Here is an 18170-nt window from a genome sequence, read left to right on the forward strand (position 1 = left end):
TTCCTTCCACTATTAATTGTATCACCGTTAATTGCTATATACAATTCAAATATTAATCATAACATGACATTTTGATTTCAAAGCTTTATCTATATAAATATATTTGAAAGTATTTGAGCACATACAATGAATGAATTCTGAATGAGTCTGTACCAAACTGCTTGCCGCCCTGGCAAATTTCTTCTGACAAGATTATCGAATAGTATCAGGAATTATTTTGAACATTTCTCACGTGTGCAATTAGTTTTGAATTGACTGAGCTCAATTCTACAAAGAGAAAAATAAACAAATGTGTTTGAACTGAAGTAAAAAAGAGAAACAGTTATGTTCAAAATATTCATTTGACCATACTTAGGCAGGTTCTTGAATTTGGTTCACCCGTTGTGCTGAAATGATCACGTTTATAATTCAGTAAAGTATTTTTTACTCAGACGCGTTTATAGACGGCGTCTGAGGTCATGACCTTTATTCAACCCAAAGAGACGTACCATGTACATTCAGCAGGCTCTGTTATGACTCGCAACAATTTCAAAAAAATTATTTGGAGACGAATATGTACTTGAAGACTTTGGTATTGAGAGAACATCACTAGGAATTTTATATCATAATTGGCCTCATTTAGAGTAGAATATCAGCCACATTACATTCTTAAAAAACTGATCATCATTCAGGGTTCTAATGCTTTAGGGCACTTTTGTAAGTATACAATAATGACAAATATTTAATTTTATAAACAGCATTCATAATCATAAATTCATTAATTTTTTTACACTCTTGCTCTTACTGATAATGCCTTGTCCACCTGTGTGTACAGTAAAGATACTATGATACAACTTTATTGAAAGTCATAAAACATTTTCCTTCAGCAAATCTAATCTGCATATATAGTGACTTTCCTAATTAAGGATACATAACTAAATTTCTTTTATTGCTGTGATTGTATCACCACTTTATATAGCAATTGTAATTGCCTTTGCTCAAGTCCTTCAAGCTATATATGCCAACCTGTGAAAGCTCATTAGATATGCAAATTGTAAATTAGCTGACATGAAAATGCGAAATGGCTTTCAACATTGGTTCAACCTGGTATCATTAATGCACATAACATGTTTTGCCAACTTTGATCAAGTAAATCCCGGTATATATCCCTAATTAGGAAAGTTTATCTAATATGCAAATTCGGAATTGGCTGGAAAACAAATGCTTGATGACTTTGAAAAATGTTGTATCGAAGTACATGTATCTTCAATGTACATAGCAAGTTTCGTCAACTTTGGTCAAGTCAATCAAGTATTTTTATTTCAGCTAATTACATGTTTGTATAATTAGTGACCTTTATAGTTAATACATGGTGAATATTGTTCATGATGTTGATCATAACACTTTCAAAGAAGTTGAAAACATGTGGCAAAAGTTTAAATTTACACACAACTGCAATATATAATGAAACAGGTGAGCATTTTCAGTTCATATCTGGTTTATTCAGTGGGCGTGAAATTTATTATTCTCAATAGATCTACATTTACAGAGATTTTTTTATTGCATATTTATTTGACAATGAATGTTTTTCTACAGATTAAAGAAATAACATACTAATTTTAACGTACAGTGTACGAAATAAAATATTCAACTTTAACACATCACTTAAAAACCATAACATTTTAAGATTCAGCCCTCTGTAAAGTTATTTTTTATCACTATATGGATGGAAAGCAATACTTAAAATTGCAAGTATCGTATTTATGTATTGTCCATTTTCTAATTAAAATAATTTGATTAAGTTATTTAGCCACTTTTATTTCCATTTCAACTCTCAATCAACAATTTTAAAATTCAGTGATAGTTTGAAACTCAGTACTTTTTTCAGACCTAGACCTTACAATTTGGAGTGGAAAGTGAAACTGTTTGTAAGTGCCCTCTTAACCGGCATACGTGAAAAATATGCCCTCAAACAGAATTATAATACATACTTAACTGCCCTCTTATGATCTGCCTGCCCCCCCTCCCCAAAACAGATCAAGCTCACTGCTATGCTGCCCTCTCCCTACCACAGACACGACTTAATCTTCCGAGCTTTTATTAACCACTGCGTTCCCCTCCCTCTATTTTTCGTAACCAGGAATCTCCCTGCCCACTGTAAAAGCTTAAATTTCTTCCCAGTTTATATTATAATGTTAACTTTTTCTCCCCACGCACTGATAATTTTCAGATTTGCCCGCCCGCTGGAAAACTGCGCACGAACGCTTTGCACGAACAGCTTCGTTTGCTGCACCCGGTAAGTAAAAACATCAACCGTTTAAAAAAAGAGTTAGTTTCTCTTTAGCGCCCACAAAGTACAGTTGTAAGTTCCCATTGGAGCTGTGTCCCTCTCCCCACCTCCCCATTGTTTTCCTTTATTACCCTGCAAATCCACTGAACTCCGTGGACAGGAAATAAATCTAAAATTAATTTTCTCTAGGGTTCAACCACATTGTTTGTTGTTCTGTTCCTTACATGGTTTTCATTCCATAAAGTACACTGGAAACTTAAAATGAGGATTTATTTAATGACCCCCCCCCCCCCCCCCCCCTTCACCACCGGATTACATTAATTTTAGCGTACACCGTGTCTGGTGTCAACCGTAAAGGCAGTTCTGGGAACAACTTCCGGAATTCCAAGCGTGTGCATTAGTCAAAAGGCGAATGATTGGTTGATAGAAGCTGACGTCATAGCACTTACGTCACGTAGAACATCGGAGTACAGAGGTCACTTTGCCGGCAAAAATCGTCATTTGGGAAACACCAGGCAATCATCCAGAACCCACAGACCACATTTGGACAAGTTGGGAAGAAACTTTTAGTGTGTTTGGTAAGTGAATAATTTAGACAGATTTCAAGGGTTATTGCTCATATTCGTGCATCAAAACTGCCAAATACAGTTGCAGAGCGCCGGACCGTGGCCAGACCTTGAGTTCTGAGTTGCGTAAGGTGACGAATTTCGTATGAAATCACACATGACAGACGCGACCGGCAACGTGAGTTAGACGTGATGTAGAATCACCGTGACTTCTGTTTAAAGTTTATCTTGTGATTGATCGTGAGAAGTCGGTGATCGGGTTGTATTATCAGTAATCTATAGATTGAAGAAGCCATAGCGTTACATGTACGGGATCGTTCAAACTGAAGCCTCGAGTCGGAGCTAATAAATGTGTACCGTGTCGTACGTCTGGACCGTAGACGGTCGTTACGGCACGTAACATGCGGAGACGAAGGTCAACTTGAAAATGGGGTCAATGGTGTGCATCGCCGATACCAACGTAACTGTTATGATTTACTAATTTACACTTATGTCACATAGGACAATAATGTTCCTAAATTCATTTTTGCTATGAAAGCCAAATTTTACATGGCTTTCTGCATATCGTAACCGCGGGGAGGGGTTCGCCATTGAAACTTCATCACCTGCTTTGACATGCTTGTCAGTGAAACTGGAACAGCCCAGTGTCATTGAAAGTAAGACATACGTGTGTGTGTGTGTGTGTGTCAGCGATTCAAAATTTCAGTGATTCCTGAACCATGGAACTTCTTTTCAAAATGTGATTCTGCAAAAAAAATTATACATCTTCCTTTACACATCCTTATACATCTTCCTTTACACATCCTTGTCAAATTATTCTGTGATACTTTTGCCAAAGCAAATTCAATTTTCGGAGTTTTTTTAATATTTTTAATACATTTATATATGGAATGAGTTGATGAAAATGGCAGCTCCTCTGTCAGTTATTTTATCTTGTATCTTTATTTTAACTTATTGATTATTAAATTTTCTTGGTGATTTGTATGAATGGCATGGAGATAAATATGACAGATTTTATTCTGTATTATTGTTCATAAAAATGCATGGACATCAAGATTACCTTTCGTTATATACTAACTCATTATGTATACACATTCAGTTTATCTTGTTTCTAGCAAGAGAGGTCATAATAATCATATTAATGTCTCCAAATATGAAGCTTAATTTTTTTTTATGAAGTGAATATTGCTGAAAGTTTCACTTGCATCAAGGTTTATATCTCCAAAAATATGAGAAATTCAAGTTAAAAACAATCAAAGCAGTTACTTTTAATATTGATATTTCGAGGATGAACATCAATATTCACTATCAAACTAGGTGTGTGACTTGTCAAAGATTGCTATCAAGAATTGTGTATGCTTGCTCCTGACTTCAGTCTGGTAACTCTGGACTCTTCAGTACACAATGTCCTTTGGACAGTGCAAAAGGCTGAAAATCTTTCTATCACTATCAGGATTACAGAAACAAGGGTCACAAATCTCCAAATAGAAACTCTTTTCCAAGGTTCGTATATGTGTAACCATAGATTAAATGATGTCCTTTTCTCATTCATTCAGAGACTATACAAGTTACAGATTAAGATGTCTGGTGTATCAGAGAAAACCATACAAAGATGGGATCCAGCAGAATATGAAGCTGAAACAGGAAGTGATAAATTGAAGAGAAAAGCAAAAGAGGATCCGTTTGTTCCAGTTGGTATGTATCTTCTGTGTGACGGTGTTTATTCTCAAGAGTCGTATTGAGTGTCTCCCTCCAGTATCATTTCATAATTTGGGTATTTTTTCAAGTTCAAAAACTTTTGACAGTTTAGTCTGTATATCATGAATCCCTCATAATGGTGCCCTTCATTAAGCCTGATTGGTAGTATGATTATGTCCTATTGTAAGTTACTCATTCAAATGAATTAACATTTGGAAGGGAACGGAAGGTGTAACTTTCTGTGATTTTTTGTGTTCTTTGGATATACAACAGCCAGATTGCATAGTTTTACCTTTTTTGAATTCTTTGAATCGTGATGAAAAATTGCTTGTTTTACTCTGAGCTGCCGTACACAACACAATTTTCAATTCAAATCTTGTTGTAATAAATAATTTACTGAAGTCAACAGAACATTGTACTTCATACATTTTCAAGATCATTGATAAGCAGCAATTGGGAGTAGATTGAACTATCATTTATTTACAACATAACACACACAAAATAATATTGAAAAAAAGAAAATATTCGTCTCTTTCAACAAATTATTGCAAAGAAAGAATGAAGACAATTAAGCGTCATATGTTTTTCTTTGTTCAGGAATCCTTGGTTGTATTGCTGCAGTAGGTTATGGAGCAATCACTTACAAAAGACACAGACGACAGGGTATGTCAACGTCAATATTCCTGATGAAGTTCCGTGTGGTTGCACAGAGTATGGTGGTCGGAGCCATGACGTTAGGCGTGTGTTACTCACTGTACAAGCAATTTTCAGGCAAACCAGAGATTGAATTTCAAAAGAAATAATACTTCTGCTATATTTTTTTAAAAAGTGTGCTATTTATCTCTCTTTCTTCCAGAACAGTGATTGTCAGAAATTTACAAAATTTATAGAGCAAGTTTAAAGGTGGTTACCTGTACTAATAAAAAATGAAAAAGTTCACAATTTGTGCTGAGTCAGATGTTGAAGTGTATTTTACTCTGTCCAAAGGACATTCCCTTTATAACGATGGGATTGTAATCCTGTCCAATCTGTTTTAAATTGGATTTGGAGAAAATATGCACCTTTTATTCGTTTTTGATCCTTCTTTGGTCTTTGCCTCTCAATGTTGAAAGAAGGCTGTGACTTACCCCGTTGAAAGAAGGCTGTGACTTGCCCAGAATAAATACACAGAACAATGCAAAGAGAGAGTGAGCAAGGAAATTCTTACTGCCGACTTTAATCAAACAATAGATCATTATCTATGTCAGGCATGACTTGACCAATCACAAGATGGTATATATCTTAGCAAATTGCCACAGTGTTGCACCATGAAATCAAATCTTGCAAAGAAAATCAGTGCAATTCAATACTATGAACCTGTCAAGTAACATGGTTACGACTGTTACAAGTCAGTAAAGTTGTGTACATGTTTTAATTTAATGTAAAAAAGGAAACAGAAAGACAAAAAGAGGAACGATAACTTATGAAGTTATCTTCTATTGATATGAGCAATACACATTTTGATTTATACCGATATTGTCAGTGACCTTTGATATATCCCAAACCTTCAAACATGATGAGTGAGATTATAACATAAACACATCTTGTCGTCAATCCTTTTGATCAGCTGATGTTATATTTACCAGCAATCAGACTTGGATTGGTCAGGGTAAGTTTTAACAAGCCTGTCTGGGAGAAAAGACACTGAAACATGTAACCTTTGACTTAAACATCTTGATGATGATGAAAATTTACTCATAATTTACACACTGTGTACTTAGAAAACCACAGTCAAGTACCAATAATGGCTACATAACCATTCATAATTCTTTGAAAGTAGTATGCACAATTCTATTTACAAGAACACGGTCTTGGAAATGTTTGGGTCATCAAACATAATTTGTAATTTATGCAAAACTGTTCTGTAATGATGGACATTCAAGTATGGTAAATGAAAAAAAAAGAACGTTTAGAAATCAGCAATTCTGTCAATGCTTTTTTCAAGTGATATTGTACAAATCCCAGACATATTTGCTGTAGTCAAGAGTTGGCTTATTGATACATAGTACTTGCACAGACCTGTGAGTTTCTCACTTTCCACCCTCATGCCTCTATGCTGAAGCCAACTATTCTGTGAAAACTTGGGGATTTAATCTCAGATTGGAAGTGAATGAGTTTGAGTTTCGCTTCTCTATGTGACACCGTCTGGAGTGGCTGAAAGGTAGATAAGTATAGTAACAAACATGCCCTAACATAATTACAATTCATGTTGAGACTTAGGGTACTTCCAATGTAGTGTTCTGCAAATGTGATTACATCTTGGAAAGAAATTCTGTAATTGTAGAGACACTGCCATGTCACAAACACGAGGTTGATGTCTGTCCAACTTTTGCACATCAGTGGATACAGGAGACTTTGCTGAGATGAAGTTAAAGCCACTCTTTGATATCCAAGCTGCTGTGCAGGTTGGCATTACTGCTTCATTTGTAATTTTGAGAAATGTCAGAGCAACCTACATTGTAACAAATTGTGTTTTTTCTAAGATAGAAAGATATTTGATACATGGACACTCCATCATCACAAATCTTAATTTGAAGTGACAGATCGTCCTCACGTCTGAATATTTCAGGCTGAATAATGAAAAAACATCTGGTGTTCTTTTAGACAATTATTCCCCCGTGATACACTCACACTAACAACAATAAAATACTGGTACTATCATCGGGTAAAAGTTTAATTCATTCAGTGTATTTCCCAGTCTATCTAGAACCAAGATGTTGATCCATAGTTTTGTAAACTAGAAATGTACATCAAATATAGTTTTGAGTTTTCAGAACTTGAAACAACATCTAGATTCTGCATTACATATTTCCATGCAGCATTTTTTGTGTACAAGGTAATATTTTACATACTAGTATATGTGGAGCTTAAAGTTATTTATTAATTTAAGAAATCCGAAATATCATTCCTGAGGTTGATATTGTCCTGATGAGCCTGAACTCTAAACAGTAACTTTTTTCTTATCTTCATTTCTGTGTTGTATAAATTTCAAGACTAATACAGTATACCGGTAGAAAAAGTTGTGATTTACAGTTTTTAAGATGTCAGTGTGTTTGGAAAAAGTATTCTATCTTACAGAAAAATAGATTTTTAAATACGACTATATACAACATTTGCCAAACAGAGTATGCAAGTTCAGAAAGATTTCAATTAAAAAATTATGTTAATTTTAAACATGTATGATGTTGTCCTCAATATGTTTAAAGTACCAGACTACAAATCCTGACTGATTTAGCACTACTCAGATCAGCAAATCTGTCTTTCCTGTCTTCAACAATTGGAAATTGGACAATTTTTGCCTGTATATTTCTGTAAAAATTACTGGAAATAAATACATTGTTCACACATTGCAACTATATGGGTTTTTTACTCCAGGAACATGTTGACCCTGTCCCTCCTCAAAATATTCAACTACTTAGTATTACTGATGGTGGAATTCATGCACAAGAATATAAGTGTTCATCGTCGTACACCACGCCCTCTTCGGCGAGTCTTATCACCCAACGCCGAAAAGGCCGTGGTATCACTGTCCACGTTTAGCGTTCACGCATTGCTGCAAGGCTCTATGATAGTCGAGGAAAAACCTACGAGCCAATCAGATTGCCCGTTACAGAGCTGATCTTGTGTTTACCACACAGCGTTCACTGTCGACGAAGAGCGCGCAATGTGTAAATGTTCGATGTTTTTGGACTCAACCGCTCTATTCACACCAAAAAGACGCCATTGATAATTATTTTACAACGAAAAGATGGGTTTCTTTGCACAAGGACCAGCGGTGGCAAGTCTGTATGCTACCAGGCATGGCAGGCCGTCCGGCCCATTGTGTTTCACGGGCGTTATATCAAGGGAGCTATGTGACAGGTCTGAAATCGGCAGTCTGCGCCCCCAAACTGCGCTAGCGCATTTCAATTTGCGCTATCAATCTGCGCTCCCATTCTGCGCTATCGATCTGCGCCCCCGTTTTGCGCTCTCTATTTCTCCAAACCATATGTGCTGTGAAAACGACCCAACTAGCACAAGAACGTACTACATCGATTATGATTTTACTATTTCCATTATTTGATTTTTTGATATGACATCGGATCGAGACATGGTGCTACAGGCGCATTTAGGGAGCTGCATTTAGGACCCTGGTAGCGAGTCCTGTATCATCGATGGCTGCCAGACCTACGTGGAGATAGAGTTGACCTTTCAAAATTCTGCCTTCTCGACATACACCTACGTACTTTTTTGACTTTCCAAACATGTAAACTACATGTATGAGTGTGAAAGAAAACTTTACGACTACTTACAGTGACGGCACCAATAATTTTGACGATGAGATACAGCTGGATATTGATACACTACCTAATTAGGTTTGTCAGTTTGCTCTTGAATTTACCCTTTTAGTGGTCAACTTTTACAACTTTGCGCCAACATCAGACAGACTAAAACAGCAGGTGACGCAGCAAGATGTCTGTAAACTAATTTACTATGTAGTATGTTTATATCTTTACAGCAGCTATCAGTTTCAATGGTGACACACACAGAGACTGGTTGCCAAGTTTTACAAGCAGTTCAAATTCACGGAGAGGTGGTAAAAGAACGATGTTACTGCAAATTTAGACTCAGAGGACAGTGTTCTTTGTAGTTGAATATCAATATAATACAATCTTGTCAATATAGAAAACTGTTGTCTGAGTTTTTTTAGGCTAGAAAGTTGCTGACACAAAGACCTTGGGTTGTTAGTTTTAGATTTTTTTGTGTTTAATAAAAACGTCGGATCAACTAGAAATGATAAACACTCTTACAATGTTGCAATGTTTTTATCACTTGTCGCTACAATCTTGTCAATATAGAAAACAAATGATGTTCACGAAATAGCCTGAAACCCCCAAGTTCACTTCGTACTGAAGTAGGCCCCGATGTCAGCTCATTGAGAAATGTGGTGTCATTCATTTGTTGATAACCAAAGTAAAGTTTGTTCATTTTACACATCACTCTATTATTTTTGAAGTCATGAACTTTATTGATATTCAACTACAAAGAACACTGTCCTCTGAGTCTAAATTTGCAGTAACATCGTTCTTTTACCACCTCTCCATGAATTTGAACTGCTTGTAAAACTTGGCAACCAGTCTCTGTGTGTGTCACCATTGAAACTGATAGCTGCTGTAAAGATATAAACATACTACATAGTAAATTAGTTTACAGACATCTTACTGTGTCACCTGCTGTTTTAGTCTGTCTGATGTTGGCGCAAAGTTGTAAAAGTTGACCACTAAAAGGGTAAATTTGAGAGCAAACTGACAAACCTAATTCGGTAGTGTATCAATATCCAGCTGTATCTCATCGTCAAAATTCTTGGTGCCGTCACTGTAACTTAACCACGTATCCGCGGTTTGAAACAGTCCCGACATATACGTCCCTCGGACTGGCACTGTCGCTCTACAAACCCTCGACCCGTCCGGCTCATTCATTGACTCGGATGTGATACATTGTGGATTAAAATTCAATTTTATGAAATATAAATATTGTAGAATCAGTAGACAGTCCCCTGTAAATCAAATAGGTGTGTACATACAGGTTCAGTAAGGTTGTACTTTCACTCGGCCGCTAGTTGACAGGTTCACAATCGATGTGATTGTGAGTGCACTGAACAGCTAGGACGTAAGCTTACGTGTTGTCATGCTAAACTGTGGCCCACACTGTGGTTTTCAATGTTAAAACTCATTGAAGTGCAAATATGTGCATAAAGGATGACCGGTCGATGAAAATACAAAAACTTTCTATGCAATATACACCGACACGGCTTCATCAACTGTACCCGTACTGAAGGAAGATGACACGCGTATTTTATTCAACATATTCGGTCATCTATTCGGTAATGACGTAGTGCACGATCTCCTTCAAATGTTTTACTAGCCAAGCCTTTTTGAATGAGCTTACTGTTCTGACTGAGAATTTAAAATAAGTTCGAACTAAATTTAACTTATTCCAACTTAAAGTCGGTCGTACATCGGTAGATCCTGCACGTACGCTTGGCTGACGGATCGGAGAGGGGGGGGGGCTATACCGGAAAGAAGTAAACCAGTTCAAGTGACCTGAAAATGTACTTCCAGACGCTTACAAGACGCTTGCGATGCTTGATCTCGACCAACATGCCACGATTTTCGTTGCTCGATAATCCCGTCCTACATTCTCTCCAAAACAAAACGAAAACTGCCAGGACTTTCTTTTGGGGAAAAGTGTTGGGTCACATCGTACCGGGAAATTCCTGAAATATTACAACATGTAAAATGGCAAACTATCAGCTAAAATCGGCACATGAACACATATAAATAAAGTTTGAAAAATAACACGAGTCGATCTCTCCCGTCGTAACATAGGGCGACAGGTTTGCAGCGCGGTGCAAAAGCTATTAATTATAAGAAAATACAACAAACATTTTATGTTGTCAAGAGTTAGATGTGTTCATCTTGAGGTAGGAAAACTACAACCGACGTCCCGTTTACAAAGATGTCGGCGCTGACATGAACTTGACAATCATTTTTCACAGAGAACATGCATAAATTGCCGCGCGAGACAGGAAGTAGACAACGTGAGTCAGAACAAGTGAATGCATGTCCAATGCGATCGCGCGACGACAGCACACAGGTCTCGATCGGATAGACTTTTTTACACAAGTTTCGACATCTTCATCTTGACTGTGAACTCTGGTAACCAAATTGTAACTGTTGAGACAACAGTATACAGTTAATCTACTAGTTAAACGTTCGAAAATTGGATTAAAACCAGGTTTAGCAAAGATGTGGTTGCGGTTTTAAATTGCCATCTCCGGCATAGAAATAAATACATGAATGCACCACGGTGTTTGGGTCAAGTAGGGGTAACTTTATTACTACTAGTCAAAAGTCTATATTCCACAGAGTGCCGTGACCACCCCCAAAAATGCTAGCAAGAGGTGAGATTACAGAGTTGTGGCTGCCGGGGGTGGCCACTGGCACTACCACTATGTTTCTAATGTTTCTAATAACTATATTGCTGAAAACGTCACGGTGATCTTCCATTCCGACGTATTGTGCCCCACTTACCAAAAACTTTGAAAACGGTTGTTCTCTCGAATTTAGGCTATCGTTGGGTAGATCGTCCATGCACAGGCGCTCCTTAGCTGGGTAGTCTTCTAAATAAGTAGATCGATTTTCAGATCGATCTATTGATCCCGTAGTCGATATGCCCGCCACTGCAACCTAAGCAGTGGCGGGCATATCGACTACGGGATCAATAGATCGATCCGAAAATCGATCTACTTAGCAGACTACCCAGCTAAGGAGCGCCTGTGGTCCATGTAGCCGACACGAACACGAAGTGTCTTTTAGCGGCTACCAAAACTATGAAAAATAGTAAAGAATGAGCTACAAAATCACTATCAGTTTCGCTGGGAACATATTCGATGGCTTGTTACACAACTGTTACCAGATTTCAGGTAACACTGTTTACCACACGATGGATCTTTATTTAATAAAGTAACCTATAGAGATAGCTGATTGATATCGTAAATGAGACAGGTGCCTCTACGGCTGTAAAACTAATAGTTTATCCCTATTGTAAAATCCGGTCCCCCCCAGAGTTGAAATGTCCGACTTCTGCATGGTCACCGCGCCGTGCAGTGTACAATGATATGATTGCAATTTCGTTTGAAGTTCGTTTACATGTATGTTAACGCAAATAAGGTGAAAAATATCAATGTTTGCCAGTATCTTGTTATACGGGACGAGATCGTGCTGCTCTTGTACTGCATGAGCTTTGATCGAAGTGCGTTGGCCGTCTTTTGATTTTGAATGTCGAAAATTGCATATGTAACCTCTCCTAAAGCCTTGTGAACTGCGATTTGTTTGCATTTTTTCACGATTTTACTTTCTAACAAAAATAAGTTCACGTAAAATGTACTGATAGATGCGTAGGGAAGTTTTATTACTCACAAAATTTGAACTGTATGTACAAGTTTGAACAATTAAATAATGAACGGTTGCCGCTCTCATAAAATTGCCGCTGCATGGACGTGCATCTATGTGTCATAACCTTCCAAGAAACAAACATGATGTAATTTACTGATATGAGTAACACTGGATTCCCTTGTAGTTGATTTCCTTGATGTTCTGGTTGTAAGCTTTATTCTCTCCCTTACATGGCTAGTTTTTGAAAATGTCGGGAAATCAAAGACGATGTAAAAACTGCTCAATTCACTCGCTCATTCCGACACAAACAACAGTGTACTAGTTTATCAATTATATATCATGTAGTGAGTAGAATTCGAGGAATATCCAAATGTCGAAACATTAAAATGAACAGAATATGAGAAGATTCCTCTCACAAAAAGATCAACTTCAAGTGATACTTTTGAAGATTTGAAACCGAGTACGTATACCCTACTTCACACCTCGCCAGTCTTACATCATCGACAAGTCACCCACCACGTCGGCAGGTTCGAAGTCATGGACGTAGACTTGTCAATCATCACGGAAGTCGCGAACATGTATGATCTGTCGGGTTCAAATGTTTCTGTGAACATGAACAGAAATTCTCAGTATCGACAAAGAAATCGTCAGAAAAGAAGTTAAAAATCGTGATGCTAACGTAAACATAATTTTGTATCCACTTGTGCCATTCCATGTTGCAGTGTTGCGTCGCCAGCCACTCACTCTGCTGTGCATTGTTGGACTTGGGGAAATAGTCGCCGTCGACTAGCAGCAACGTCTAACCATGGGGATACTAACATAATTTTAGTCAGAACTTGACTTTGAGCTTTAAACTACTTGATCACTTCCCGACCTCCTTATACGAGAAAAAGAAAATCATCTAATTTTTACTACTTCACATATCTTTTGTGTCGGATCCACTGTCCACGGAATGTATGTATGTCGTGATTGTACCGGAAATAAATTCGATCTTACGTTACTCATAACCAGTCGTCATGACAATCCTGACATACGTCAAAGTTTTGAAAAATACATTACGAAAATACTGAAAAGTTTTCTAATATTATGAAAAATAGTGTTGCAAAGTGTTGTTGGCAATGGCATGATGGTGGGAGGCAACCGACAGCTATAAAGTTACAAGTAAATACAAATACATGTATATTTCGACATTGATATGTCCTACGATCTGGCTGGCAGCTTTATCAATCTGTGGCAAAGTGCCACGGATTTATATCGCGTTAGTTTCGTAAATGTCGCAGCTACAAAATTAAACTTACAACATTCCATAGATAGCGCAGAATGGGGGTGCAGATCGATAGCGCAGAATGGGAGCGCAGTTGGATAGCGCAGAATAAGAGCGCAGATTGATAGCGCAAATTGAAATGCGCTAGCGCAGTTTAGGGGCGCAGACTGCCGATTTCAGACCTCTCACATCGCATAACTGGAGCAGCTGGCCCCACGCCTCGCTATGCACAGTGTCCGACCCAGACGTAGAACAACACCGCTGTGTAAAACCGTTGGTCAAAACTACTGATCATAAATTTACTTTACCACAAGTTATGTATAAACGTTTATGTATCAATCTCTTCATTAAGGTTCACACTGAAAACTTTCTTATCGTGCTGTGGGTATACATGGAGCTAGAAACGTATGAATGGTATATTGTATGGGCCCTTTCATTCGAGCTGGTGCTCCGCGATACAAATCACAAATGTACGCTAGGCTCCGATCGTCTCAACACTGCCGAAATCACAGATCTCGGGAAATTTCGTATTGTTCAAGTCCAATTATGTTTCATTAATTCATCACAAAAGTTACGCTTACAACGGAATCAAACCAGAGAGGTTTAGTTTGTTCCATGGGTTTGCAGTTCAGCGGGGTACGAACACGTATAAGCTTATGCGTACACTCGCTCAGTGTGACCTGGTGACAATTTTCGGACAGGGTATAGTGAATTTCGCCCAAAGCCGTTTCACAAATAACGAGCAGTACGAAATCTTATTACCATACCCTTCGAAACTTTATTGTGTTATTTTAAAACTGTTAACAGGACGGAAGTGGTATTTGGGGGGTCAAAGTTGCCAAATTGTTGACTCCATGGTGAGTGCGTAGTAATCGGACGTCGTATTTGGAATGTGATTATAGGGGCTAAATATTGATATTTTGAAACTTCAAACCCTCGATTTTCAATTTCGATGTGTTGAGAAAACTGTTTGTAAAAATTTTGTGATAAATTAGTTACGTTCAACCCATGGACGACGCAACTATATTTCGACGTGTATGGTGCTTACATCGGATATGGGCTGTCTCTGTGTGTTGCTTTAGATCGTACGGTATGTTAAAGCCCCAGTATTTGTAACTTTTAACCTTTTTTATGTTCGAAATTACATATTATTCTCTTACATCCATCGTGAAATGTTGTTCAATAAAGGAATAAGCCAAATTTGTGCTCCTGTAGTGACATACAAACGCTAAATATTGCCCGATCGAGTTGGATTGCCGCGCGGGTTTGTTGACAACTTGTAGGCTGTGCACGTGATCGAGAACGCCGATTCTGATGACATCATCGAGCCTGCAACATTCCTGGGGCCTTGCCATGCCACGCCACACTGCCTGGGTAATCGCCCATGGTCGCCGGCTGAATGACCTGCGAATGGTTTTATTTTGTTCTTCTCCGTTCAAATACGTACTGCTACTGTGTTTCAGAGGATACAGAACTTTGGCAGAGGAGGCTAACATTCTATTCTGGTACCGTGTGCGTTATATACGGATTATTCAAACTGCAGTCGGCAGTGCACCGATGCGCACCCTGCAGTTGGTCACTCAGAACTCCGGGTACCGATGTAAAATCAAGACGACACTATATACACTTGGCTCACTTCTGTAGGCAAATAGCTATCAAAATTGAGTAACTTAAAGTAATAAATTTCAGCTGATTGTCGCTTTAGCGGCAAGGTGATGCGAAATTGAAGCAACATAGTTTGGCAATGTATGGTAGGCTGTTGAATGCAGTGAACGCGATGGCCTTTGGCAGCAAGTAAGGGAACCGTCAGTATTTACGGCCTGGGGGTCATTCAAAAATTGAAAGTTAAAAGGGGGTGCTCAAAATGTTTTTTCTTTGTCTTACTCTGTCCTCAATGACATAATGATTAGTTGATTATTTATATATTACTCTGATACATATTAAATAAAAGAAAATAAATACTCTAACAGTACAAATAAATATCAACTAGATGAAGCAAGGCAAAAAACTACAAGTAGCTGCTACTACTAGCAATACTTATTATGAAAGAGAAGATAGTGACGATGAGAATGATATCGTTGTTCATGTACGCAATGACACCAGCGACATTAAAGATGAGGATCAACAGTGGTGATGATGATGTCACAGAGTAGTTTTCTGCAGTCGTTACTAGGGTTGGAAGGAGAGGCTTGGTCATGGAGAAATGTTCTCGACAGATATCACTATAAGTGCACAGGATCTAGGACAAAACTGAACTGTTGTGAATTCATCCTTTATATTATCATAGAAATGTACTATGTTTTATTTGACTTGAGTTCAACAATCATTTGGACATTTAACCATACCATAGTGACATGCTACCCATCCAAATTTTAACAATACTATATGGTCGGAGACATGCTTATTAGGTGAGCTTTTATATCTACATATTGTTACATGGGCTCAGGTAAGCCAAACTTTCTGTTAGAGAGGGGGTTCTCAAAGTCATCATGGTTGGCTGGGGTGTGACTCAAAATTTCGGAGTTTCTAATGTAATTCTTGACCCCCAAGATCGTAAATAATGACGGCTCCCTAAACAGCTGTGCACGCCCGAGTCAGAACGATCGGGACCAGTACACGCACTGCCGTATCTCAGCGAAAATTTAGAAAAAAGCAATGGAGCTACTGCTAAGAAATTTACAGACTCTTGGCTCTTGATGCATCAGTTTTTGAGCTTTTATACTGGTAAAAAGGTATTCTGATATACAGCGGTAAATTTCCTCCCAAACGCGAAAGGCGAACACGCGGGCATTCTGCAATGGACGCTGTCAATTTTACCTTGCTGCAGGCCCCATACCAATCTCGGCCCGGCCCCGCTGCACTTGTACAGTCTACTACCTCCATGTAGTACAGCCTTACAGGACTAGTAGCCGGCCAAACACACAAAAAACAACGTCGCAGTGTAAAATCCGTAGGTCAGAACCGTTGATCATAAATTTTCAGAACCAGTGATGTTTAAAAGTTTTGTATTGATCACTTCATTTAGGTTTATGTGAATGACTTTCTCATCGAGCTGCGTCTATAATTGTCCCGGCATTGTCCATGCGAATTTGGGGCCTGCCTCAGCTCCCTCCGATCGTCTGTAGACTACAGCCAAACTCACAGTCCTGAGCAAATTGTACAGTTGTGAAAGTCAGATATATGTATCATGAATTTTATACAAAACTATATAAACAAACAGAATCAAACCAAGAGGTTAGTTTGCTGTCGGGCCGGGTGCGCAGGGGACGACTTTGAAGTGAGGCCGGGATCTCTCTTGTGTTCGAACTTCTAAGCTTACAATGCCTGGAGCTCAATCGCATCGCAGCTAGCCGATACTTGTTGTACTACTGTAGTCCTTGTGAGGATTAGATACCCGTTACGTTCGATATTATTTTGAAATATTTTTAAATTTAATAAGTAAGACTGTTGTACTGCATTCAAGATATAATTTTTCCTTTCTGAGCGTTTTCAATTACGCCGTACGGCAACGATATGCGAAGTTGATAGGCTGTGTTGCCTGCAGCGTAGCCTGGCCGTAGGGGCCTACACAAAACTTCGTTTGAGTAGACGGAGCAGAATCAGCCCCGTCATTTATTTTCAACGAAGTTTTTATTATACTCCATTATGGAAGAAACGACTAGTTCAATGATTACAATGGTGAAGTGTTGAATTTTTATTCATATATGTTTTTCTCTCTCAATTCATTCAGCAAACTTGATCTCCGTACCATCGGTCACAACGTGCAGTGCCTTGCATGAAGCTTACAATCGACTGCCTCCGTCGTTAGTTTAGCTGTTCAAGACGTTTGTTTGCACGGCTCATTATAGTCGGAACAATCTGTAAACACTTACATATTTATATCTTACCGGTATTTCACCCAACTTTCGCGCGTTTTTAGCTGAGTCTCCAGTTTCGATGGACCAGACCTTTTCGAAGAGCGTATGGTTTCTACGGACGCCACAGTAAAACTTGCGTAGATGTGGTTGAGCATGCGCGGTGGTGTGTGATTACGTTTCGTTTCGTGTGTCAACAAAGCTGACTTCTGGTCCGGACAAGAAGTCATTTTTCACTCCTTTTACTGTTAATCGTGAGGCGGGCTGGGCATGCAAACCATGCGATTCAGTATTAATTATGGTCTACTTTCACATGTTGAGGATGTCATTTTAATCAAAAATATGAAAAAAATTGTTAAAAGTTACAAATACTGGGGCTTTAAAGGGGGGTGGTCGTCGGAACTGGGCGTGTGCGACTTTTTTGTTTACAAACAATGTATTTCATGCGTGATATCTATATGCATCACTTCAACATGGCTGCAACATATTAAGTTTACGATATTCATTGTTAACAAACATGTTTCAACTTTCATCAATTGCTAA

The 18170-nt window shown here is 38.3% G+C and overlaps 1 protein-coding gene across 1 annotated transcript; it reads left to right on the forward strand.

The window, feature by feature from the left end:
* Positions 1 to 2712: 2712 nt before the first annotated feature.
* LOC139116762 (HIG1 domain family member 1A, mitochondrial-like) lies at positions 2713 to 7919 on the forward strand. Its single transcript, XM_070679406.1, has 3 exons — positions 2713 to 2847; positions 4392 to 4530; positions 5131 to 7919. Exons 2-3 carry the CDS (start codon positions 4416 to 4418, stop codon positions 5334 to 5336), a joined length of 321 nt encoding a protein of 106 aa, XP_070535507.1. The 5' UTR covers positions 2713 to 2847; positions 4392 to 4415; the 3' UTR covers positions 5337 to 7919.
* The last annotated feature ends 10251 nt before the right edge of the window (positions 7920 to 18170 follow it).

This window comes from Ptychodera flava, chromosome 18 (genome assembly GCF_041260155.1).
Source record: "Ptychodera flava strain L36383 chromosome 18, AS_Pfla_20210202, whole genome shotgun sequence".
NCBI lineage: Eukaryota > Metazoa > Hemichordata > Enteropneusta > Ptychoderidae > Ptychodera > Ptychodera flava.

Bases quoted from the DNA above. Each gene is read 5' to 3' on its own strand.
- LOC139116762 (XM_070679406.1), top strand. From the start codon at position 4,416: ATGTCTGGTGTATCAGAGAAAACCATACAAAGATGGGATCCAGCAGAA. The intron at 4,531-5,130 runs GTATGTATCTTC...TTCTTTGTTCAG, and splicing joins GGATCCGTTTGTTCCAGTTG to GAATCCTTGGTTGTATTGCT.